At 40.5% G+C, this 24,102-nt stretch overlaps 2 protein-coding genes across 4 annotated transcripts in view; one reads left to right on the forward strand and one right to left on the reverse strand.

Annotated features, from left to right (window-relative positions):
• The window catches only part of ctnnal1 (catenin (cadherin-associated protein), alpha-like 1), a 61,363-nt gene extending 49,980 nt beyond the window's left edge, over nucleotides 1–11,383 (forward strand). The window contains exons 8-19 of one of the 2 annotated variants that reach the window (XM_040020425.1): nucleotides 510–596; nucleotides 873–1,031; nucleotides 1,863–1,955; nucleotides 2,908–3,058; nucleotides 3,684–3,721; nucleotides 3,812–3,862; nucleotides 4,233–4,387; nucleotides 6,183–6,231; nucleotides 6,780–6,836; nucleotides 8,124–8,243; nucleotides 8,947–9,030; nucleotides 9,838–10,841. In XM_040020425.1, coding sequence (XP_039876359.1) covers nucleotides 510–596; nucleotides 873–1,031; nucleotides 1,863–1,955; nucleotides 2,908–3,058; nucleotides 3,684–3,721; nucleotides 3,812–3,862; nucleotides 4,233–4,387; nucleotides 6,183–6,231; nucleotides 6,780–6,836; nucleotides 8,124–8,243; nucleotides 8,947–9,030; nucleotides 9,838–10,008 — 1,215 coding nt within the window. In that variant the 3' untranslated portion in view covers nucleotides 10,009–10,841. Of the gene's footprint in view, nucleotides 1–509; nucleotides 597–872; nucleotides 1,032–1,862; nucleotides 1,956–2,907; nucleotides 3,059–3,683; nucleotides 3,722–3,811; nucleotides 3,863–4,232; nucleotides 4,388–6,182; nucleotides 6,232–6,779; nucleotides 6,837–8,123; nucleotides 8,244–8,946; nucleotides 9,031–9,837 lie in introns of both variants that reach the window. The other variant, XM_040020424.1, reaches the window with a different exon arrangement.
• abitram (actin binding transcription modulator) lies at nucleotides 10,372–14,507 on the reverse strand. Of its 2 annotated transcripts, none has more exons than XM_040020426.1 (6): nucleotides 14,326–14,507; nucleotides 14,086–14,137; nucleotides 12,441–12,570; nucleotides 12,285–12,361; nucleotides 12,137–12,206; nucleotides 10,372–11,884 (listed from the first exon to the last, which is right to left on the reverse strand). In XM_040020426.1, exons 1-6 carry the CDS (start codon nucleotides 14,405–14,407, stop codon nucleotides 11,747–11,749), a joined length of 549 nt encoding a protein of 182 aa, XP_039876360.1. In that variant the 5' UTR covers nucleotides 14,408–14,507; the 3' UTR covers nucleotides 10,372–11,746. The 2 variants fall into 2 exon arrangements, with proteins under 2 accessions (XP_039876360.1, XP_039876361.1); XM_040020427.1 differs by having other exon boundaries at nucleotides 14,309–14,425.
• Between the last annotated feature and the right edge of the window lie 9,595 nt (nucleotides 14,508–24,102).

Consider the following 24,102-nt stretch of genomic DNA (forward strand, 5'->3'; position numbering starts at 1 on the left):
TACACAGAGATGCTACTGCTGCAAAACTGTACAGTACTGCCTCATCAAGCCTTTGCAGCTGAAGGTCGTGTGGGGACTGGAACACTGCAATGTTTTCAAACTGCTGAGAAAGATGTGCAAATACTCTAGGATCTTTAATTTGTGCTTTTCAGTGTTGTTGTAGCACATTTAGCAGCATTTCTGTCTGAAATTTGGAGAAATTGCAGTGAATTACTTCAATTATGTAATTGCTTTGAATCTTTTTATTCATATTGCACTGAATCATGCGCTCTAATGCCTTCTTCTCTCCTCATATCCAGGATATAATGAGCCACAAATGTAATTAAACTATCAAAACCTGTGCTGCTAATGCACTCAATTCCTCTCTTTTTCCAGTCATATCTCATACTCTACTCATGTAAATTTGTGTTTGTGTTAGTCTTCTGCTGCATGTTTATCTAATGGATGGAGCATGTAAAAGCACACGGTGTCTCATGTTTTATTCTCCTCTTCTTCTGTCATCGGAGCAGCAGTCTGTCCACGCCAAAGAGGCCACGAAGGACATGGAGGTGGCCATCCTGAAGACGTCCCAGAGTGTCAGCGACCTCAGACGTGAGGTGAGCAGCAGTCTGTCGCTGACTGTGAAAAGATGTTCCTGGTTACAGAATCGGACATGACTGAAATCCCTCTGACTTGCTGGTGGTGCCTCTGTAGCTGCTTTCCTCGCTTTTATTTCCCCAGCACCTCAGCCCACTTGCAGCTGCCTGTGTCACCTCTGCTCTTCTTACCTTTTTTTGTTTGGTTTTTTTGTCCCCGTTTCTCTTCAAATGATCATTCTCATTTGTGCCTTTTTTTAAAAAGCTCTTTTATTTAACCTTTGTTGACTCCGTCAGCTCCACAAGGTTGCGGTGGGTCGAGCCTCAGATTTGCTGAAAGTTCATGGGGAGCAGCTGCCTCTGCGGGCTCTCAAAGCAGCAGGCGCCGAGGGAAACCTGGAGGAAGTGGCAGAGTATTCGCGCACGCTCACTGAGCAGAAGGAGCAGCTGGTGGAGGTAGGTGGGATCAGGGGCACAGGGAGCAGAGGAACTAGTAGGAGGGTGACGGCTACTTGAATCTGTGGATGGAAATCAGTAGTAATGTTTGCATTTATCTGGTTCATTACCTTCTGATGTCACAGTAATCACTGCGCCTTTTTAGGAAAACATACTCATAAAATAAAAAAATTAAAATAGCACATTTAAAAAAAACCAGGTGCTTAAAAGAAAAAAAAAAAAAGTTTTAAAATGTTAAAAATCAAAAACAATACTGATCATTGAGGTGCTCAGAAGATGACTTTGAGTGGATGATTGGTGAAAATGGAAGGGATTTTGTTTCTAATAGGTGAGATTCCACAATGCTTGAGCACAAAGGGTAGTTTACGCAAGACATTTGTCTATATTTTTAATCATTTGGCCAAATGATTGCGTTTTTGCCGCTGAGTGTCATGCCGTTAGTATGTTCCTCTGCCAACAAGGTCATGTGATCTGTCAGGTTTGTTACCAATTACTCAAAAAACATTAAGGACAGATTTGCATGAAAATTTCACCAGGTTGGCCTCATTTTAAGAGATTGGTCCAAATAGAAGTGATTAAATGGAAGTGGAGCTGATTCAGATTTGCAGCCAGGAATTTTTTGGAAGGATTGTTTACCATTGTGGGAGAGGGCAAAACTGGATCGTCACAATCTTCACACAAACATGTCAAGTATTTTAAAAAAGAATTGCACATTCTTAATTTAGAGCTGTGGACTTTTTGTGCTGGGGGTATACATACTGCTCTTTTTAGGGATTGCCTCATGTATGCTTTATGTCAGAAGCTTTATTTTCCATCTCTGTTTCACTCCAGACGTGTCGGCTGTTGTGCCATGTGTCGGGCACAGAGCCATTAGAGATCACCTGCATACACGCTGAGGAGACCTTCCATGTCATTGGTCCACAGGTAACACAATCTGTCTAAACATTATCCGTATAAATAATTACTTTATTAAATTCAGCACTATTAATATACGCCCTTGACCGAATGTGTAAATAGCAGTAGATGGGAGTAAAGAGTCTGGTAAGTAATAAAAGTTGACTTAATTAAACTCCAGATACGGGTCGTTCCATTCAGCACTTTAATTGTGTGTCTATTAAGTCAAACTGGTCATTCTGTGGTTCAGGTGTAAAAATCAAACATGGGTAATAGTCTTCTTAATACGGAGGAAAAGTAGACGCTTAACTTCCCATCTCCTCCGTCTTCCTCCCACATCTTCAGTCCTTGGCTGAGAACATGCTGTCCACTTAGTCCCTCATCCCAGATCTAATTATGTTTGCTCTTAGAAACCATCCATGCCCGTAATTATCCGGCAATGTAGAATGTTCCCGCCTTGCAGCGCTAATGTCAGGCCCCACATGACTCCGCAGTAATGACTCCGCTCCTAAGTTCAAAGGTCAGCCAATCAATAACCGTGCGGCATGAGGGTGGTAGTGGTGATATCTCTCTCTCTCTCTCTCTGCACCCAGAGTAATGCAGGGGTGGCCCAGAGGGTAATTGGCTATTAAATACTACACTGTAGAGGATGGACATTGGGGGAAGGGAGGTGGTGAATAAGTGCGCTGGTGGTCATGTTTCATATTTGTCAAATTTTTCGAACATCGTACGTCAGTTTGATGTCAGGACCAGAAGTGTAGATATAAATTGCTACATATGTGTGAAACCGCTTCAGCGTGAGTCATGCTGAACTGTACTTAGCTGCCTGAACCCATTTTATGATGATAAGTCCTTAAATACTTAACAGTTATACAAGCTCAATTTATGAGCTTCATTCACAGGCACTTGGTTTACATTTTAGATCAACAGCAGCATATGTATGAATGTAGAATGTATCAGAATTGTTCACTCTTCTGCTCAGATCATCTCGGCAGCCCAGACGCTGGCTCTCCACCCATCTAGTAAAATTGCAAAGGAGAACCTGGAAGTGTTCTGCGAGGCCTGGGAGTCGCAGCTCTGTGACATGGCTCTGCTGCTGAGAGAGATCAACGACGTCTTTGAAGGCAGGCGAGGTCAGTTGAAATCACTTCATTGGTTGTCTGTGTCCATTCAGGTGAGTTGTGGTAAAAGGAGAGTACAAGTATGGGTGAGTTATAAAGGGCAAGGGAGTAGAGGTCAATGTGCCATCTGTGGTGTCTTAACTTTGGGGGGGACAAAAAAAAGAAAGGAAAGAAAAGAAGATCCAATTCTATGAGAAACCTTGATGAATCATTTTCTTCTTGAAATTTTCAGCAGTATTAATAAAACTTAAGGCAGGCAGTATGAATGTATCTTTTCAAAATTAGTCATCACAGACCGTGGGAAGCTTTCTATCAAAGGAGTAACATCAATGCCATTGAACATCCCTGTATTCATTCCACCTCTTTACACTCTCTCTATTCATTATTGTGCCAATAACCAGAAGTGTCCGAGTCATGGACAACCGCTCTGACGAGCTCTGCTGTTTGCACACTCGGTCACACACGCAGAGACAGAAAGTAGATACTCGAGTGTATTCGCGTGTGCTGCGCAGAAGTCTGTGTGCACGTATTTGTTTGAAAGTTAGATCCAAGTACTTTTACACGCTGCAAGTCTTTTTTTTTTTTTTTTTTTTTTTTTTTTTTGGTCCTTATAACAACAATAACTCTTTCTTCCTAGGAGACAAAAGGCCTTATTTGTCACTTCCTAGACCTGGGGTGAGTGTCACACCATTCATCCTCATAAATGTCTCAATGATACAAACGTTTGTAATCCTCTGATTAATACCGCTCTTTTTTTCTCCACAGAAGCACTTGGCGAACATGAAGACTGCCAAGGCTGTCAAGTTGGATGCAGAGGTAGCGCACACACCACCAAATCCTCGGGCTTTCAGCACAATACATCACGTCTCATCTTGTACCGTCTTTTGGCAGCAGTATATTCATCTCTAGGAAACATTGTGTCACTCTCTTGAATAATTGATCGGGTTTGTATGGTAATGTGCTGCAATTTTGTTGGGCAGCACTTTTTCACACGCTGTACCGCCACAGAAAGCAGGATTATGCTGATTACAGGCTTTCCGAGTGTGTAAACAAGTGAAAAGTACCCTGCTGGCTAATATACACTTTTAAAAAGACATCAATTACACTTCATCAAAAAGATTTGTGTGGTTTTTTTTTTTAATTTTTTATTTATTTATTTTTTCCTTTTGCGCTTCTGCGTGCCCAGGAACAGACAAGTATGGCCAAGCTGGGTCTGGAACTTCGTCTTCTGTCGTCAGATGTAGACACAGAGGTGGAAAAGTGGGAGGACCAGGAGCATGAAATTGTCCGGCAGAGCCAGAGCCTCGCCAGTATGGCCTACAACATGTACCTGTTCACCAGGTAGCCTTCTAGTATCACACTGACACACGCACACTAATTTTTTTGATATTATTTTAAAGCTCAGTGTTGTCAATCCCCTTAATCATCCCCGTTAATCTCTTAAGAGACATACAGAGCAAAAGTCTTGAGCCACCACTCTTTATATTTTGCTAGGAAAATTCCACCACATTTATTCTTCAAGACAACCTGAACTCTTTTAGGTAAGCTTTCTTGTCATTTCCTTAAGTAGTCTTCAGGAATAGTTTTCCAGGCTTCTTAAAGGACATTCAAAGCTCTTCTCTGGATGTTGGCTTCCTTTTGTTCTGTTGTCTGTCAACATGATCCCACACTGATTCAGTAATGTTGAGCTCCGGACTCTGGGGAGGTCAATCCGTGACTGATAGTGTTATATTGTGTGTTTTTCTATCCAGGTATGCTTTTACTGTATTTGCAGTGTGTCTGTGATCATTATCGTGCTGAAAAATGAAACTGAAGCCACTCAGACACTTCCCAAATGGTACTGCAAAAACGTGAACTGTGTTCATAACTCCCAAAAGGTTGATTCTGTTCATCTGGACGTAGCGTTTTCAGTGGGAGAAATGTTTCGTCATTTATCCAAGTGACTGATTAAGAAGATCCCCAAACCCAACAACAGCAGTGTTTTTACAGATGAATGTAGACATTCAGTGTTGTAGCTCTCTTCTGACTTCCTCTGTACATATCGACAGTGATTCGAGCCATTAGATTCAAATTTTGATTCATCACTCTCTTGGGGTGGCTGTAGCTCAGGAGTTTGAGCACGATGCTGAATCCCAGGTTGTTCTCCAAATGCATTCATTGCAGTGTGAAAGTTAGAAAGTACTTAGGCATAGAAAAAAGTGCCATATGAATGGAGGTGAATGGGTGAATGTTATATAAAGTACTTTGAGTGCTCTAGTAAAGTAGAAAAGCACTATATAAGAACCAATCCATTTGCCATTTACCACACTATAAGACCCGTTGTCACTCATTTTTCAATTGAGGTCTTGTGTAATTTAGCACACCTCAGTCTTTTATCCCACTTTCCCTTCTTGAAGGATTGCCTTGACAGACACACTTCCACCAAGAACAAGGTCCAGATGCATCTCAGGTCTTGGGTTGTGTTTTGTTCCCATTTCTTAAAGACACGACTTTGAGCTACTTTTCATCTGCTGTAGATAGTATTTTTTTTTAGCCGTGCTATTTCTACTCTTGGTGCAAAAATGCTATTTCATGCCTGTCAGACTGTGTTATCTTTGACGTTTTTTTTTCTGGATTCGACTTATAAATGGGAACTTTTTTTTTTTTTTTTTTAAATTTTCCAACAGGCTGCTAGTAACAAAGTGTCTAAAAACACAATTTGCTAAGTTGTCAGTTATGTGCAGATGCAACACTCGTTCATCGCTTGATTTTAGGTGACTTTTTATGCTTAAATGATTCATAAAGTGTAACGTCCATTAACAAATAAACAACAAAAACATTGTACTGAAAATGGTCCGATACAAGGACTGGACTGGAAATGAGTGAAAAAGCAGCCAATGTCCAAAAAACCAACTTTTAGAGACCTTCAGAAAGCCTGGAGAACTATTGCTCAAGACCACCTTTAAAAACTTAGAAGAACATTTCAGTCATTTGAAGCAAATTATAAAGAAATGTGGCTTGTCTCAAGACTTCTGCACGGTACTGTATTTTCACAGATATTTTCTAAACGGAGTTGATTGCTTTGGAAGATGTTTGCCCTTGTGCATATTTCTAATCCGAGCTTCTCTTTATTATTTCCTGCATGATTGATCCACAGAGGGGAGGGACTGTTGAAAACAACGCTAGATCTTTTTCATCAAGCTGAGGTATTTTTCATTAAGCTTGCTCTGTTTGTTTTCCTTCTATTTTATTGAAGTTGTAAATGAACGCATCTGTCGTCCCGTTCCACCTGATACACGCTGAAGCTCGCAGATCGATAGGTTAGTAAATGCAAGGATCCCTTCATTCACGACCCTGAAATGCAGATTTCACCGGGCATTACGGGGATTTATGAGTGCAGTGGGAATATAGCGTGGCAGATTCCCGGCCATCTCTGGCACATGGTGTAACAAGGTTTGTGCGTACGAGTGTTTCCTATTGAACTGGGATCTTTGCCAGTAATGTACAGTCATTTGTAGAATCAGGGACCGAAATGTCAGACAGGATTTATTCAATTTGTGTTGAGCAGGGGAGATAAGCGAGGAAGAGGAGCGAGAGGGGAAAGAGACGGGAAGGCATACTGATAAGAAGAGCCAAGAAAAATCATAGTATTTACTGACTAGGCTTCTTTTTAGTTAAGAGAGCTTTAGTTTTTCTTCTGTGTGTGTGTGTGCAAGTTGTTTGATTTTTGTCTCTTTTCTGACCTACTCTTAAGGTTCTTTCTGAAGAGGGGCTCCAGCTGTGCTCATCTCTCCGCACTTTTTCCTCTCAGGTATATTCCCATTCAATTAATCTATCTTGAACACACCAAAGCACAACGATTCATATAATGCAATTCCAAATAATGTTTTTTTCCTACAGTAGGCATTTATAAAGAAATCTAATATAAAGAACAAAAGGGTTTTTTTTCTAAGTAGAAATAAAATGAATACAGTTGAGTATGAACCAGGAGAGAAGTTCACTTTATGCACAGTATTTTCTTGCTTGTCTTGTAGCATGTGATTGGCTGCAGCGTAGTAAGACAGAGCTAAGGAGATCGTTATAGCAAAGCAATAATGAAAGAATTGTTTATTTTCTCCTGAAAATGGGGAGATACTAACCAACTCTGTGTGCACACACACACACACACACCCTCCGATACTAATACACACCCGTATCACACGTTGTGGCATGCCACGGTGCCAGGTCTGGCTTATAAATCACACAGCGGGAGCAGGAAATTAAGGCTGTCACACACTTTCACCATCCTCTTGTCCTCCTCTCAGACTCCAGTTTCAACAAAAGTAGCCTTGGTGCTTTCCTTCCTTTTAGCTCTCAACAAACTTCTTCCTCAGGTCCTACAAGTTTAATTAAATGGCTCCTTTTGACAGCCTTTAACGACTGCCATTTGTCACCGCCGTGTGTCCGAGGCTGCGTGTGTTTGCGCACATGTGAATGGGCAGAGGGGGGTGAGAGCGGAGGGGGAGGTGGGTTGACTGCGACCGCCCAGGAGCAATTCATAATCAGGAGGCCCGGCTCTTCAGCTTCCTTCATGCTTTCTGATTAATTACATCAAACAAACTGGTGCTAATGGAGTCCCTCTGTCTCACCCTCCACTCCTGTAGTTCTTTGGCACCAAACACACAAAGCACATCTGTGTAGCTCTAATTATGCAGATGAGATTAAGCTTTTTTTTTCTTACTAAGGTTTAAGAGGTTTTATATGTTGTTGCTGGGCATGAATGACAAGGGATTGAGGTCTTGGGTCATTGGTGGCATGTATCTGTGTAGACTACGATCTGGGGATTAACTCGGATGGATAACAGACTTAAGCAGCAGATCATGGCTATTGCTGATGGATTACATCAAGCAGCCCTTTTTTTAAAAACTTCTTTTTCTTTAATCCACTTCTCCTTTTCCCGATGCTTGATTTGTATTTGACCACGAGCCCTGTGAATCTCGTTCAGTAAATCTATCAACGTCACACATTAACTCTCCCAGCGAAGTGCCATTATAAAACCGTGTCTTCTGTTCTGAAAGACATCCCACCCTCCCTCTGTGTGTACCTCTCTCTGTTCCAGTTGGTTGATGAGGAAAAGACTGTGGTGATGACAGAAATGGAGAAGCTGCTGGCTTTGTGCCAACAGCTGCAGATGGGGGCTAAGACTCCTGTACAGGGCAAGGCTGCCACCTTCCAGAAGGTAACCATACTACACCTGTCTGTGTTTTTATCTCTCTTCTCGTTAGTGTCTGCACTCTTTATTAGGAAAAAAAGAAATCCAGTTACTTATTTTTGCCTGAAGTCTGTTCGGTTTGGTGGACGTTAAATAAGTAATATCACAGCGATCGAACAAAGCAGATAAAGAGTGTTTCCACTGAAGGACCGAAGAAGCTCTGACACTATCAAAACTATCACCCCAACAACCAATGGGTATCATTAAAGCGCTGAACACACAATAGGGCATGACTAATTGTGTTCATTACTGGCTTCAGAATAATCTTTCAGTTATCTTTGAGTAATACGAACATCTAACGCAGGATGCTGGATTAATGAATGTCTATGAGGAATTAATGAGCACCTTGGACGGGGATGAGCTGCCTTTGCTCACCTTGTAATAAAGGCGCTGGTTTGGAATCAAAAGGACACGATGAAGAATAGCATGCTCAAGGCTGATTAATTAGTGCCTCTTTTATATGTATTGGCTCCCGCCTCTATATCTCTTTACCTTCACATCGACCGTATCATTTATCTCGAACGGTAGAGAGAGCCTGTCTTACGGGGGTTGGTAGGACATGGACGAGGAAACGTTAAATTACAGGGTCAGTGTAGTTTAGTGCTGCTGCTGCAGTGAATCTCTGTGCGTGCACTCTTAGTGATGTATTATTTTACGTCTGTGCTTTCAGGTGGACTCATCCATTCAGGCAACCAGGAGCATCCTGAGTGTGGTCCTCTCCCTCCTGCCATGCTGTAACAAGCTCAATAGAAAGGTGACATCCACTGACCTGGACACTTTATTGACAGGCAGCTTGAACATATATACGAAAGTATAGAAAAAGCTTGGAGATCTTATTATCCAGATACATATGCAAACATCACAGCACGCTGACACTTGCAAACATGTACCTTTTATTTTTAGCATGCAGCAGATATACAGCAGCGCTTGTGTTCATTTATAGCTATGTTTTGCAGGGGATGGTCAATATCTTTGCCTCCTTTTTTTGCTGTCTATCAAATAACTCTCCGGTGAGTTGCTAAGTGTCTGCGATTTTGAGCTGAATTGCCACTGAAGCACATTCACAAGATCAAACCGTAGACTGTAAGCAGAAAGCTGCAGCTGGCATTGGCACCTAAACTTTTTACTCGAAGCCTCTCTTTGGGCTTTAAGTTCAACACATCATGATTTTCGAGAGCCGTAAGTGACCGCATCTACACCAGCATGTGAAGGAGTGCTATGTTACCGGCTAGGTAGTGAGTTCAATTAAATTCAGTTTTATTTATAAAAAAAGTTGCCTCAAGACGCTTTAAAGTTGCATCCAGAGATGGTATAGATTTCCATAACTAATATCTGAAAAAAAAAAAAAAGCTTGGTGATGTATTTTTTTTTTGTTTTGTTTTTTTAATAACATAAACACAGCAACATAAAAAGAACTGACTCCAGTAAAAGCAATCAATATTTCATATAAAAATATTGATTATGCCAGCTTTGTGTGTATAAACTGTTAGAAATGAGCCATTATATTTTGGTGTTTGTTTGTTTTTTCACTTTTACTCTCTCCTATGTCATTTACTTTCAGTACAAGTCAGAGAGGAACAGCCTCAGTTCCCCACAGGATTGGAGAGAAAGGCAGGACGCATCCACACCTGTCAAAGAGGAAGGAGCTCTCAACACCAAGAACAGCAACGGATTTGGTGTTAAATCTTTGGAGCAGCACATGGCTGGTCTCAACCTCCTTGAGAGCAAATAATCCCAGGCAATCTCTTCCTTTGTCCACTCTTCCCGATAAAGCAGCACATAGCCGACCTCACCTCTCTGGAGAAAATATGATCTTAGAAATAGCCCCAGTCCCCACCCCCATCCATCATTCAGTACTAGTCTGGTAAAGATGGTTGACTTGGCTCAACCGGAATTTGCATTTCCTGCCTGGATGATGTTTGCACAAGAAAAAAAAAAGGAAAAGCAAGTCTATGCTCTCTTTCCCACTGAGGTTGATTTAATCCAGGGTAGCGTTTCACCTGAAGCACCAGTTCCACCCCAGTCCACAAGATGGAGTTATGACTACACACACAAAAAAAGTCTTCAAAAAAAGTGAGGCCTGGCACAAACCTGATTTTTTTTTTTTTAATTTTTTTTTTAAATATTTTTTCTTGCTTCTGAATTAATAAACTAATTAAAAGTCAGGAGAGAACTCCACTTGATGCTCAGCTCAGCCATACATCTATCTTCACTATGTGCCTCTGTGTGACAAGCCTATGTGTTTTGTGGTGTTCTGTAATTGTGTTGCACAAGTTATGTAAAAAAAAAAAAAAAAAAGTAAAATTAAGATCCACAATGCATGACGCCATCATCACCAAACCCCCGTGTTTGAGTCTCCTGTGGTCACAGCCCTGTAATGTGACACTTTCTTTGTAATGCGCGCCACAGCAGTACACCACGATCACTTGCATTATATTGAGCACCTCATTTACATTAGGTTTTACAAGCTGACCACACTACATAACATGCAATGGATGTCTAATAGCCATTATTGTACGACATTCCCCATGTGCCATGCTAGTAGGAAAATGCAAAAAAACAAAAAAACAAAACAAATGCCAAATACGATTGTTCTTGTGTCTTCTTACTGTTATAAAATATAAAACCTAGTCCTCCAGTGTTAATGGAGACACTTTTATTTAAGCCGGGTTTCTCGACTTGATCGAACCTCTGTTTATATTGTCCTGAGAATTATACAAACCAGTCTACATGGCATACTTTCTCTCAAAGAAATGAAACAAGTTTGAACTGGCACACGTGTAAAGTGGAACCTTGAAGTGTACTTGTTATGAAGACTATCATTGTGAAGCTGCCTAACAGACCATTATGTATTAAGTGGTATATATTACTTGGTACTTGAAGCATATGTATCCCGAGGTAATCACTTTGGTACTAGGAGAGGGAGTTAGAATGAATGAAATGTATAACCACACAGGAAGCTTTAGAGAATCACTGTACAGTGTGAGAGCAGCTAAGACTGCTGGGTAACGTAGTGTCGCTAGAGATGTGACGAAATCGTATCTAGTTTTGGACCACCATTTCTTTTGACGATTCAAAGGTTAATAAAAGTGACACAAAAAAATAAACAATATTTTTCTTAAATTATTGTTTGTCTTTCTTTATATTCGACAAAAATACTTCAAACTCATGATTACTTGCAGTATGTAACAAGAAAATAAAAGACACTGTTCATGCGTTCTACTAGTTCCTTATTATATTTATCAAATTGGCAAATCCAAGCATAGACAAATTACTTGAAATCTGACTGCTTCTTGGATCCTTAAAATGTTAAACACTTAAAAAAAAAGGAAAAATATAGAATAACCTAGACACACAGTGCTTCATTATAAACAAAAGCCTTTCAGTCTTCTGCTAACTTTAAGTGCATGAAGGAAAGAAACTCTCCCACAATAGAACGGGCTTGAATAAGGCAGGAATGTGGGGAACTGTCAAGATGGTTGGGACTGGGCAGAGCTGCGTTTGGAGACGATGTTCTCAAACTCGTCTCTGTTTAGAAGATTTTCTGTGATGCTCTTGCTCTCTTCAAACTTTGGCAGGATGACGGCGATGTATCCTTCGGTGGACGGCTGTAGAGATTTGACAAATCAAGCATTGTTATGTGTTTATGAACCTTTACTAGTGTTATCTAATCTCCTCATAGGCATATGAAGCCGTGTCACCATCAGGTATGCTAAATTAATGTCAACTACTCATGTAAGAGTGTTTAACAGAAAAAAAAAGGTACAGTACGCAGTAATAGTATGCAGATGGGGACATATTAAAGATGACATGTAATGTACTTTACATTTACATGTGTAAGGTAAAAATGTAGGTTTTACCTTTTCCAGCAAGAGATTCGGAGTTTCTAAAATGTTCTCATTGACTTCCAGAAGACGGCCCCGAATGCAGCTAAAACAGCCAGTGATGAAGATGTATGAGCACGTGGAAGATAAATATATACTTTAACAGTCAAAGACAGACTCTTACCTGTAGATTGTGTACTCTGTTTCATCCGTGCATGTTATCCTGCATAACGGTGCAAAATCAGTAAGGAACTGTCCCCCCTGTCGTACAGGCCAAAAAAGGAATGTTAGGATAAATGTACGAGCACACAGACCAAAATCCAGAGCTTTATTAACTTACCCGCTTGGACTTCCCAGAGACTTTATTTTCCAGCCGACTGCAGCCATTACTGATCTGGTAATTGATGCTTTTGATTGTGCGTCCGTTTTGTAGAATTGGGTGACTCTCTGCTAAAGTGATGACACATATTCTGCCAAGAAAAACATTCTTTTAAGAATCTATCAAGCTCCTTTTAAAATCTATATTTCTCTAGCGACATACTGATGTAGAAGTGATATAAATCACTCATACTGAGCAGGGACTACGTCGTGTAACAAATACAGTGTAATGTAGAATCAAATTATTATTATTATTATTATTCCCCATTTTCTCAATTTCTTTCCTGAGAAAACTTCCACTTAGTCATGACCAGGCCTACAAAATACATTAAGCTGCTGTTCTTCTTTTAGCTGTTCCCTTTAGGGGTTTCTTCAAACCACTCAACTTGAACTGTCCCTCCAATGAACTCATTTCTAATCTTGTCTATTCAGGTCACTCCCAATGAAAATCTTAACACCTCCAGCTCAGAGCTTCCTGTCTTTTTGTCAAAGCCACCGTCTCCAACCATACATCATAGTAGGTCTCACTACGATCAGAAAAATATTCCCTTTCACTCTTGCTGCTATCACTCTGCCACAAATCACCTCTGACATTCATCTCCACCCCGCTTGCACTCTCTTCTTCACCTCTTTTTTGCGCTGTCTGTTGCTTTTAACACCAGGTATTTATACTCTTCTACTGTCACTACCTCTACTCCTTGCATGTTCATCTTTCCATCTGTCTTCACTTTCATTCACACACATATATCAAGTCTCGCTTCAACTGACTTTCATCCCTCTTCTCACCAATGCGTATGTCTACCTTATCAGGTTCTCTTTCACCTGCGCCCTATAGAGCACAATGTTGTCTGCAAACATCATAGTCCACAGAGACCCCTGGCTGACCTCATCTGTGAACCTGTCCATTACCACTGCAAACAAGGAAGGGGCTCAGAGTGGTGATGTCATGCCACTGCTACCTTGAACTCATCTGCGAGTCCTACCAAACACCTCACTGTTGTCTCCCGGTCCTCATACATGTTCTGCACCACTCTCACATACTTCTCTCCTACCCCTGATTTCCTCATGTAGTACCGCACTTCATCTCTTGGCACTGTATCACATTCTTTTTCTTGATCCAACTCCTTCTGACCTTCCCTGTACTCCTTCATCACTCTCAAAGCATATTTGTAACTGTAGTGCTCTTTCTTAGCGTACTTCCTCTCTTCTTAACATAGCTTCAATAAATCTTTCCCATATCTTCATGGTATGGCTCATCAACTTTACCCCTCTGCAGTAACTAAAGCTCACACTTGTTCTTGAAAATCTGTACCAATACACGTCTTCTGTATTCCTCAGGTATTCTCTGACTTTCCAAGATCGTGCCAAACAAATCTTAGTCCAAGACAATTCCATACCTCCACAGGTATGTCTTCTGGACCAACTTCCTTTCCACTCTTCATCTTTTTCATGGCTATTCTCACTCCCTAATTCACCACCTGTCTTCTCTCATGCAAGAGCATCCAGCGTAAAATCTTAGCCAAATCAAACATACAAAAGGTCCATTAACATACAGTGAATCATAGCAATTGGTGTGACTCATGGTCACTTGGTCAACCTCCTGTTACCTGTTTGAATGCTGTAAGATGCAATGGTCCTCGCATGGCTTTCCCTTCATGTCTAAAAACAAAAAATGAAAAAAGGTGTTCATGACATTAAAAGCAAAATAAAAAAAACCCATCTATTCAGACTAAAACTAAAAGTTAACGCCATCTCCCCCTGAACACTTAAGTTCACCTAACGTTAGCTCACTTAGCTTAGCTACTTAGCAAGTATAGATGAGACACGTACAAATGGACGTTATTTACCGGCTCTGTACCAGCGTGTGTAATATCGGTCGATAACTGAAGGAGCATTTGCTTTGGTATCTTCATGTTCCACGCTCTCCATGTAAAATAATAACACTGGAAAATTAATTTAAGGTATTAGCTTGGCGTCAACTTGTCTTGTCGGACAGTAAATAATGCAGCACCGGGCAGTCCGTCCTTGAAATATATCCGAAAACCCCAAAGGCAAATAATTCTGGCTGTTCTTTTGTTTTGTACAGCGATTCGCATTTCTTTGTAGTGAATCTTCATTGACAGCAATAAACAATAAATTATTAAGTTTAATATGTTCACCAGAAGAGCTGGTAACTAACTACAGCTAGTATCTTTTGAACAGTCTCTCACTTTTCACTAATCACAATATAAGATTGAGACAAAACAAAAAAACTTCAACCCTCCAGAAAAAAGGTCTTTCAAAACTTTAAAAAACAGTCTTTATTATTTCTATGCATGGAAACGTGCTTTAAGCGTTCAAATCTTACACAACAGAAAAAAGGGAAATCCACATTAAATTTTAGTGGAATAAACACACAAGTACATTTATTTACATGTGTGTGTGTGTGTGTGTGTGTGTGTGTGTGTGTGTGTGTGTGTGTGTGTGTGTGTGTGTGTGTGTGTGTGTATACATAAACATTTCATAAGGTTGTACAGGAGCTGCACATTTCTGCACCTTAAGACTGCTCTGAGTCAAACTTGACCAGTACCTGCTTAAATTTTAGATACACAAATGTCAAATGTGGGTCAAATCAAGGAAAATTGTGATTTTAGAAGAATGTTTGTGAAATTGTGAAACTATACATATTATGGCTTTGCATATTTTTAATGGAACAGTGGTTGATCATTAGAATTGTTTGCATTCCCACAGCATTTGCCATATTGGTTCCTTCAGAGACAAGAACCTGCTGGTCTCTGAAGAATCACGGTGGAATCTTTGAATAGTGAATTAGTAAAAAGCCAAGAGTGATCATATATGATCCACCCATGAAACAGAGGTCAGAGTGTGCCTTGAAAGATGGTGCTTCCACACAGACACAGGACTTGAAATAGGGCAGAACAAAAGTGGGATGGTCAGCACTGTTGCTTCCCAGGAAAAGCATTACAGTTTCACATCCTGCCTGTGTGTATTTTGCATATCTGGGTAGATATTCTGGCTTCGTCCCACAGTCCAAAACATGCATGTTATTTGAGGTTCTAAACTGGCACACAGATAGATTTTGCATCTCATCATGTAATCTTTATAGCTGTTGTATTTTTAGGTCTTAGATAAAACAGGACATGATGATGTTTTCTGACAAAAAACAATTCTTGTAAAACCTAAAAGTAAATAAACTCTCCCTGCTCTTGGAAACATTAATTAAGGATTAATACTCCATTTATTGATGTCAGACAGGCTAGTAATGCATTCTAAACAGACCTGCAGTGTGAAATTAGTTATAGACAATTATTATGAGGGAATTCTTAGACCTGGGTAAAAAAAAAAAAACATATTGTGAAGGCATACAATAAGAACAGTATGTAAGGGTTAATGTTATTTCACTTAAAAATTATATATATATATATATTTTATGGTCATCCATGCCTCATGCCTTTATGCCGTATCAGCTTGAGAGCCACTGTTGTAGAAGGACTGTGGCCCTCACCTGAACATGAAATCCTTTGTACTGAATTTTCTTAGAACAGCAGCAGTAATCATCTTCAAATCTGTATCCATAATCCTTTCAATATTTAAAACCAGTACAGAGTACTGTAGTCATTTTTGAAAAAGCGAGAGCTCAAGTCTCCATAAAGCCTGAACAGGCAAGGCTTAAAGTGTCTCGAGGTGGGGCCCAATGTCAGAATCACTGCCACTTTGTTATTTTTTCTACTGCAAAACCAGGAGAAACCCAACGTTATTTTTAAACGCTGATCCCATCGCAGATTCATTCACCATGCTCATTCTGTGGTAAAGTGAGGTTGAGCTGCACATGTGGAAAACACTATTGTCATCATGATTTTTCACAATGCCCACTAGATGTCAGGCAACGGCAAACAACCAGAGTACAGTACTGTTAATGCAACTTAACTTCACGCCAGAAGCATAACCATCTATATGAAAGAAATGTATTATTTTATTTCCAGATAAATATTTTCACATTTAATCAGCGCCAATTAGTTTCTATGTAAACCAGGAGGCATAATATTGCTCTATTGCCACATCACAGATTCCCAGTTTGGCCCATTTTGTTTAATTTCCATACTTTGAACTGCATGTAATTTTTCTTTTCACGTAGCTCTAATGATTCTTGCAGATGGCGTATAAGTATGTTGAGTCTGCATCCTTATTATGTAATCAAGAGATCTGGGAGAAAATGGATGGAGGAATGAAGGAATGTTTCCCTCTCTAGACCTGATAAATAGCTTCTCTCATCCACATGCTGGACATATCTGGCATGAAATGCCACTCGTACACTGTGGACACTGCTGAGAGAACAGTTTTGGGGCACTGGTATCGGCACGGGGCAGTAATGATGACTTCATCTAGGGCACGTACTTGGGAGAGAGAGAGTGAGACTCGGCTGACGTTTGGATTCACAACGTGAGTTTTCCATTTATCTGCTCACCACCACTACCCAGACTTGGAAAGTTTTGCTGTCAAGATCCATCCTAATGAGTGTTTCCATTACTCTTTCGCCTGTGGTATGCTCTAGTCTGCAATTAATTTGCAATGAAAAGACAAAACTATCATAGAAAGAGTGGCTGCAGAGCCAGTAAAAATGGAGTCATGCCCAATAAACATATCTATACCTAATATAAACTAACATTGCTCCTTATGAACCCTGCATTTGTCATGTTATGCGGTCTTTTGTCACATCAGAGGACAATCTGTGAAACCCACAAAAATGCCCAATTTCTTCTCATCTCCGATTGTTATATCATAATGAAAGAGGTTTGCACAGTATGACCTCACTTTAAATGTTTCCTTGTGGTGTGTGTCTGCATCTGTTTATCAGTCTGCCTATCCCCATATGTACTTGTCAGTTTGTGTACATTTCCATCCCATTTAACACTGATTACTGGAACAAAATACTGCTCACTTCTCCACTCTCAGAGAGTCGATGTCGAGGTTCACTTGCAGGCTGTTAGACAAGCATCTCTAGGGCCTCCAGCTGCACGGGCTTCTGTGTGGGATGCACACGTAGGTCCACGTCAGCTACTGCAATAGCAAGCAGCCATTCTTCTCTGGGCGGCTATTTGTCTATTTGGCTCCAGCAGTCCTTCCCCAGATAGTTCCCTTTGCCAGACGACTGCCTGATAAGGGAAGACTAGGGCTCCAACCAAGAAGGAGGTGATGCCTGCGTGGCTTATCAAAACTCTGGCTTCTTCTGCACTTACCTAAAAAGAATTATTATGGGGGAGGGGATGGAAGTGGTTCATGCAGACGGGGCGTCAGAAAGACATCCAGCAGTTCATTATCAGGGAGAGACATTTTATGAAATCCAGGTTTGTTCTTCACTTTTCATCATTCAATAAAAGTCCAGGAAAACAGGAGGTATGCTGCTCTTAGACATACTGCCTGTCTTTTTTCTTTCCCTGGAAAGCGCCACAGCACATCTGTATCTGACATTAAACAGACTGGGTCACATGCTGCCAAAATGCACATTTAAGCCCTTGATTCACGATTACGTGTGAATAAAAAGGTGAAAACAAATAAGAAATGTAAATGTTATACTGTTTTTTGTTTTAATGTTGTCACATGTAACTTTCTGCATACATGAAATGCTCTAAAGCAAGGAATCGTCAGTGTCACAACTAAAAGAATACTTTTCCACAACTGATAGATTTAAATGGTTAATCTGCTAAAACGCAACACCATAGAAACTCCAGAGCGCCTTAATCTGGAGATCTCTTATTTTTTTAATAAAGAGATTATATTTGCAGAGTGGAGGGGTGTGATCACTTTGAGAAACTTGTGATAAGCCATGTTATTCTTCCTGGAACTATCTGTGCGGTAATCAGCAGCCAAAGGTGCAAACAACCATGTCAGAGCTTTTCTGTTGTTTCTGGTCTTTCTCCAAAAACAGCACAGCCACAGGCACTGAAAAGTGTGCGTGTGTATGTGTGCGCTTACGTGTCAGTCAACAGGTCAGTGTCTTTAGCAGGAAGATAGTTTACGAGCAAATGTTTTAGAGGGGATGAATATGTGGTTGGCTGTTTAGAAAGTAATCACATTCTCGCAGTGGCAGTAATGTCTTTGAGCTCTTGAAATTTTTACCTTTTTGTTCTGTTAATGGGGATTTCTGAGCAGCAAAAAAATAATGTGCCGAAGTGCACCTAATGCTGAAGCAAAAGGAAAGTGTGAAGGCACATCTCAGAGTTTGAATCTCAGCAGCCGCCTGTCCCCGCATATTTAAGTGGGTTCATATGAGATATTTGTATAACTTTCCATCACCATGTGCGCTGCCCAAAATGTCTCTGATGGTGCAGTAGTTTGCATGAGGAACATGGTAATATTCAGAAAGCATGACCGCTGCCAGGAACTTTCACACCTGCATTGAATTAGAACGCTAAACGCAGAGAGCAGTATTTAAATATTTAAATGCGAGCGTTTAAGAGAAGCAGATTAGGTGTTCCTGGTAGTGGCTGTACTTTCAGGATCTCTCCAGAGCTGTTCAGGGCTCTCTAGTTGGATCGATAAAAAATTGGAGCACAAAGGCCAGTTGTTTCTGAAGTTGGTCCAGTGGTGACGTCATTTCAATGTGACCACTGAAGTGTGAAGACAAGAAAAGCTGCTGCTTATTTTGTTTGCATTCTGTCCTCTTGCACTGAAGGTGAACTATGATTCAGTCTTTTGTGCCATTGTAATGTCAAGTATGAGTGGTCACGTAAGCTATGTGATAGATTAATGTCCCAGTAGTTGTCTTGACATTTCTCCCTCTCATCAGCTCTGTATTTTTTATTAATCGAGCATTCATCTCCAGCCCAGAGTCTGACCTGAAACCCATCCATCTTAACTCCCTTTTATTTTTCTTCATTTCACTGACTAGGAAGTGCGTCAGACTTGTTCCTGACGCTAATATGTTCACAACTGCCATCCTGCTTTTGACTCCCAGAGAGCGATGGGCTTCAATGGGAGCTGAAGGCAACGGAAAGAGTGACACAAAGTCCTCTTGCACGTTTAAGCAATTTTTCACAGGTATTGAGATATTAAATGTTTAAATTCTTGACACATGGTTTCACCTGCCAGAGCAGTGAAAATTTAACAAGACTTTTTATAGCATGCTGAAGGCAGTGTATGCTTGCATATTAAGTCACCAACTGGGCTTATTTAGGTTTACCAACAACTGAATTCCCATTTAGAAAGTGCCTGTGGAAAGCTTGTGTTAATTATTTAGAAGAAGCCACGTGGCAAACAGCTGCTCGAAAATCTCCTCACTGAAAATGAGCTTTTTTTCCAAGAGGACTCATCCACCTCTTGTAATGGCTGTATAGCGCAGCAGGCAAGGATGCTCTGAGCTTTTACTCAGCTGGCGACTGAGTGACAGCAGAGCCAAGTTATCCTTTTTCCCCCCCTCTCCGAATACCTATCCTTCAACTACTTCCAGAAAATAATTTATGCCTCAGGCTGACTTTTTCCAGATTCAAGTGGCTGTTTTCATCATATTTACCCTCTTAGGTTTTTTTGCCCATTAAAGCAGGCTTTGCAGATTTCACAACATTTTATTTGGCAAATAAAACGTGCCTGTATTGTTTAGCTATGTTATGGTGGTAACTGGCTGTGAATGAAAGACACCAATCACACCTAATAACTGTGAACTAAGTCACTCAAGTCTGGATAATAAGGTGTTAGAAGCTACGTTTTTTTTTTTTTGTTCTGTCTTTTTGTTATGTGGAAAATGATATTACAAAGCCGTCCCCTCCAGGATTACCACAGAAAGTGCACAGCATGGCGCTTGTGGGTAATAGCAGCTGTCAGTGTGTTTACTTTGGCTTTTTTTTGGTAACCTTTCTATATTAAACATGTGAAAAAGCAATTCTGTAATGATCATGCACATCACTTCCTCATTCTTTGGTATTTATGTGAAAAAGCTTCAGAAATGGAAGTAGATAGAGATTTCTAGCAGCGCACATAAGACCTTCCCATTCCCTGGCGAAGATGTGGACCTTTGGAGTTTTTCTCTAGTGACTGTTCGGTTCTTGTTTGTTTTCTTCTTGGTCTCTGGACAGCCTTGGATTTGGTTGTGTGTATTGGCTGAGGCCCCTGGTTCAACATTAAAGGCCATGTTCTCATGTGCTGTTTCTGAGAAGAACACTCAGTGCTGTTGACATTACTCTTTGGAGGAGGTTTTTCACCGGATTAGGGGAAACTGTCAAAAGCATTTACACTTGATTAGTGTAATTATTGAACCACTGGCTTCTTAGTAAAACCTTATTATTAGCTTTCAATGTGCAGCTACCTTGTTTGTGTCTGTTTTGAGCCTAAAATGGGATAAACATTTGGGGTTTGTCCTAATAACCATGTGAAAATAACATGAAATGAAATATGCCAAAATGCCAGTATTCTACTACCACATCCTGCCAAATCTTGTAGGCAATCTAGTAGGCAAGCCAGCCATTTGTGACATTTGCCACATCAGTCCACAGACAAGTGTTTAAACTAATACTGCAAAAGTTACTAAGTGCCCTCATTATCTGTAAAATGTGAGCAAAAGAGTTACAGTTCATAGGGTCAGTGTCATGGCACAGCAGTGGCAAAGCAGTACAATATATGTCCCAATCATTTGCAATAACATATACTTGGAGTATGTACTCAAACTAAACAGAAAATGTTCAATTTCAAACTCAAGGTTAGGCTGATTTTTATTCTATGTCTGCAGGAAGTGGTAAGAGTTAAAGTTAGAGCGGGAAGCCACTTTTCACACCAAAATAAGCGCAGGGTAACGTCAGCTCGCAGTGTGAGGTTTTCAGACAGGAAATGAACATACTAATGTCTATCTGCACCATACACTGATCTGCTACGACACTGAGGAAGCTGAAGTGCGTAACAATGATCATCTTATCTTTGCAATGCAACAAGTCCTGGGTGAAAAAAAACAAACAAAGAAAAAAAATACTTAAAAACCGATGATGACTGATGCAACGAAGCAGACAAAGGATTCAAGACAACAACCCAGCATTCAAATTCCCCACGTCCTACTTTGATATAGCATTAAAAGGAATGTGGTGGAAAAAGCCAGAGCCAGAGAGTCAAAGCCAGAGCTGCTCTGATGACACGATCAACACATAAATGAGCAAAATTCCTAAAGTTGATTATTAAGACCATATAGAAGTTAAAAAATAAGCCATAATGAAAGTGATAGTTTAGAGAAGGAAAGCAGCAATGTAAATTAAAACAGAACATTTCTAATTAAGCAAAGGAAACATTTATGTGGATTTTTAGGAGCTCACAAGCAAGCACTGGGTCCCGCAGTGGCAAAGTCAGAGGTTTTTACAGCTGGGCCTTAGGGGTAGTGGAACGGATGTGATGCGATCAGAAGAACGTGATTAACAGAAAGCAGGCTGTAGGATAAGGGATCCTCATCCATCTCTTCATTTCCTTCACTTATCCCCCTTTTTGTTCTGTGCCTTGATCCCATTTTTAGAGGCCGAGTTATGAGCAGGCTTCAACTCTTCTTCCTCTTTTTGTTTTCATTCAGGAAGAAGAAAAGAGGCCAGAGTGCGTTGTTGGAGTGTTTGTCTTGGTTCTAACATCCACTGCAACATCAAACAAAAATCAAGTTGAGAACAGGAGACTCAAGCTTGAATCCCTTTTGCTCATCATAAAGTCACAGAACCCGGGGGTTTCTCGTAAGTCGGCATGAGCTGCACGGGGATCTGGTTACGTTAAGTTTGAGCTGTATTTTTTCCTCTCTGCACCTCACTGAGGGCAATTGTTTTCACCATGTACAACAAAAGTGTGATGATTGGCAGGGTGACGGGGTATTACCTTTCTTATCTGCATTAGTGTTACAGTAAGTGCTTGCATGGTTTCAGGGAACAGCTGTTTTTTCTGTGTTGGATCTTCACTGATTTGAATATGGATGAACAGAGTGATCAGAGGCAGAGTTTGTTTTGAATGTATAAGTGACCTTTGATGGACCATGCTTCCCATGGCTCTGCCTTCATTCTGATTCCAAGTTGAACTCTTCAACCCGCTTTCTTCACCTCAGTTGTTCAACTTTAAGCAGAAAATGTGTCATGTGGACAAACCGCACTGACAGCAAAACAGCAAAGTCGCTCAGCGCGCAATCTTCCTATGGTTTAGCCTCCAGTCTTTTCTCAACTGGTTGCACATGGTCTGCAGAGGGGGCCTTATGTGAGAAGTCACTTACGCTGACTGGAAAGCAGTCTCTGCATGGTGCAGCAGTAGGCTACCAGACGTGTGTGTCTGCATCACTGATTGTTCCATTCAACACACACACACTCACGCGCATACACCGTGTAACCCCACTTGCAGATATTTTACGAGACTTTAAAACAAGCCAACACAACTATTTGATCTTGCTCTTTAACGGAGAAGAAAGTGCTGAGTTTGCCTGTACTGATTGCACACAGTTGGCTCATAAATTTCACAAAAAAACAAATAAATACAATTTGGCAAGGTCGCCAAAGTTGTAGCGCATATGTTCTGGAACGTAAAGCAATTTCCTGAACTATTCTTCTACAACATACATTCTCTGCAAATGCTCCGAGGCTCATTTCATTTTCTCTAAACCCTTTTCTCTTCATCAAAATCATTTCATCATTTTTTTTTTTAATATTTCAGAATGTAAAAGAGGTCAAACAGTCCAGTATTTCATATATTTTTGTTATTTTCTGTATGCAAACACAGGCCAAACGCAGACCTGTGCTTTAAACTCTAGGACACTGTTCCTGTTTCAGCCATAATGCACTACACGTAGTTGAAATTTCCCCACACATCTGACCGATTCGACAGCTCTTCTGCTTGCTTCCTCGGACGCGTTCGTCATTCTTAGTTTCAGACTCGAAAACATCGGCAGTTTTGCTCGGGTTCATTGCAGATTTGCAGTAAGATATGATCTTATTAAAAAGAAGTTGTTCCATAAGACCTTGCAGAATAGCGGAAGTTGAGCAAATATCAATAGGCCGACTGTGTGTTTGTGAAGAAATCAGAATTCAGAAGTTCTCAGAAATTTCCCATCATGCCGCCACATCAGATGAACAGTGGGTACAGTATTAAATCTGAGAGGGTGAATGAAAAACAGGATGCTTTGACTTTTGTTCTCATGGGCTCACATTTGCCTAAAGAAATCTCATGCTAAATAGGGGAAAGCCCAAATCCCTTTCTATTTGGTTAACAGCTCATTTTCTCAAAAGGGGCAGTCTTTTTTTTTTTAAATATCTTTTTTCTCTCCATTTTTCAGCACCAACACTGGTGCAGAAAGTGCAAAATATATGCATGAGTTGCAAATGGTGCACAGACAAGCATGACGATAAGAGATTGGTAATGAAACTAATTGATGACTATTCGCTAATTTGGTTCAGTGAACTGTTACGTTAACAGTAAACCTAACCTTGAATCACAATATGCTTTTTTGATGTTGTTGTTTTTGGGGTTTTTATACACAGCAGTCGTCCTCGGGTTGAGTCCTGAGCTTCACACACCTTCACAGCTGGTGGGATATTTTTATCTTACTTTTAGGTCATGTGCGTGTTTTTCTGCTTAAATTTAAACATGCAGTACACCGATGTTTACCAGAAATACTGTGACCTCTCTAATGG

Source organism: Simochromis diagramma, unplaced genomic scaffold (assembly GCF_900408965.1).
Source record: "Simochromis diagramma unplaced genomic scaffold, fSimDia1.1 OVJJ01000753.1, whole genome shotgun sequence".
Taxonomy (NCBI): domain Eukaryota; kingdom Metazoa; phylum Chordata; class Actinopteri; order Cichliformes; family Cichlidae; genus Simochromis; species Simochromis diagramma.

Bases quoted from the DNA above. Each gene is read 5' to 3' on its own strand.
- abitram (XM_040020426.1), bottom strand. From the start codon at position 14,407: ATGGAGAGCGTGGAACATGAAGATACCAAAGCAAATGCTCCTTCAGTT. The intron at 14,138-14,325 runs GTAAATAACGTC...TTTTGTTTTTAG, and splicing joins CACACGCTGGTACAGAGCCG to ACATGAAGGGAAAGCCATGC. The intron at 11,885-12,136 runs GTAAAACCTACA...AAATCTCTACAG, and splicing joins CGAATCTCTTGCTGGAAAAG to CCGTCCACCGAAGGATACAT.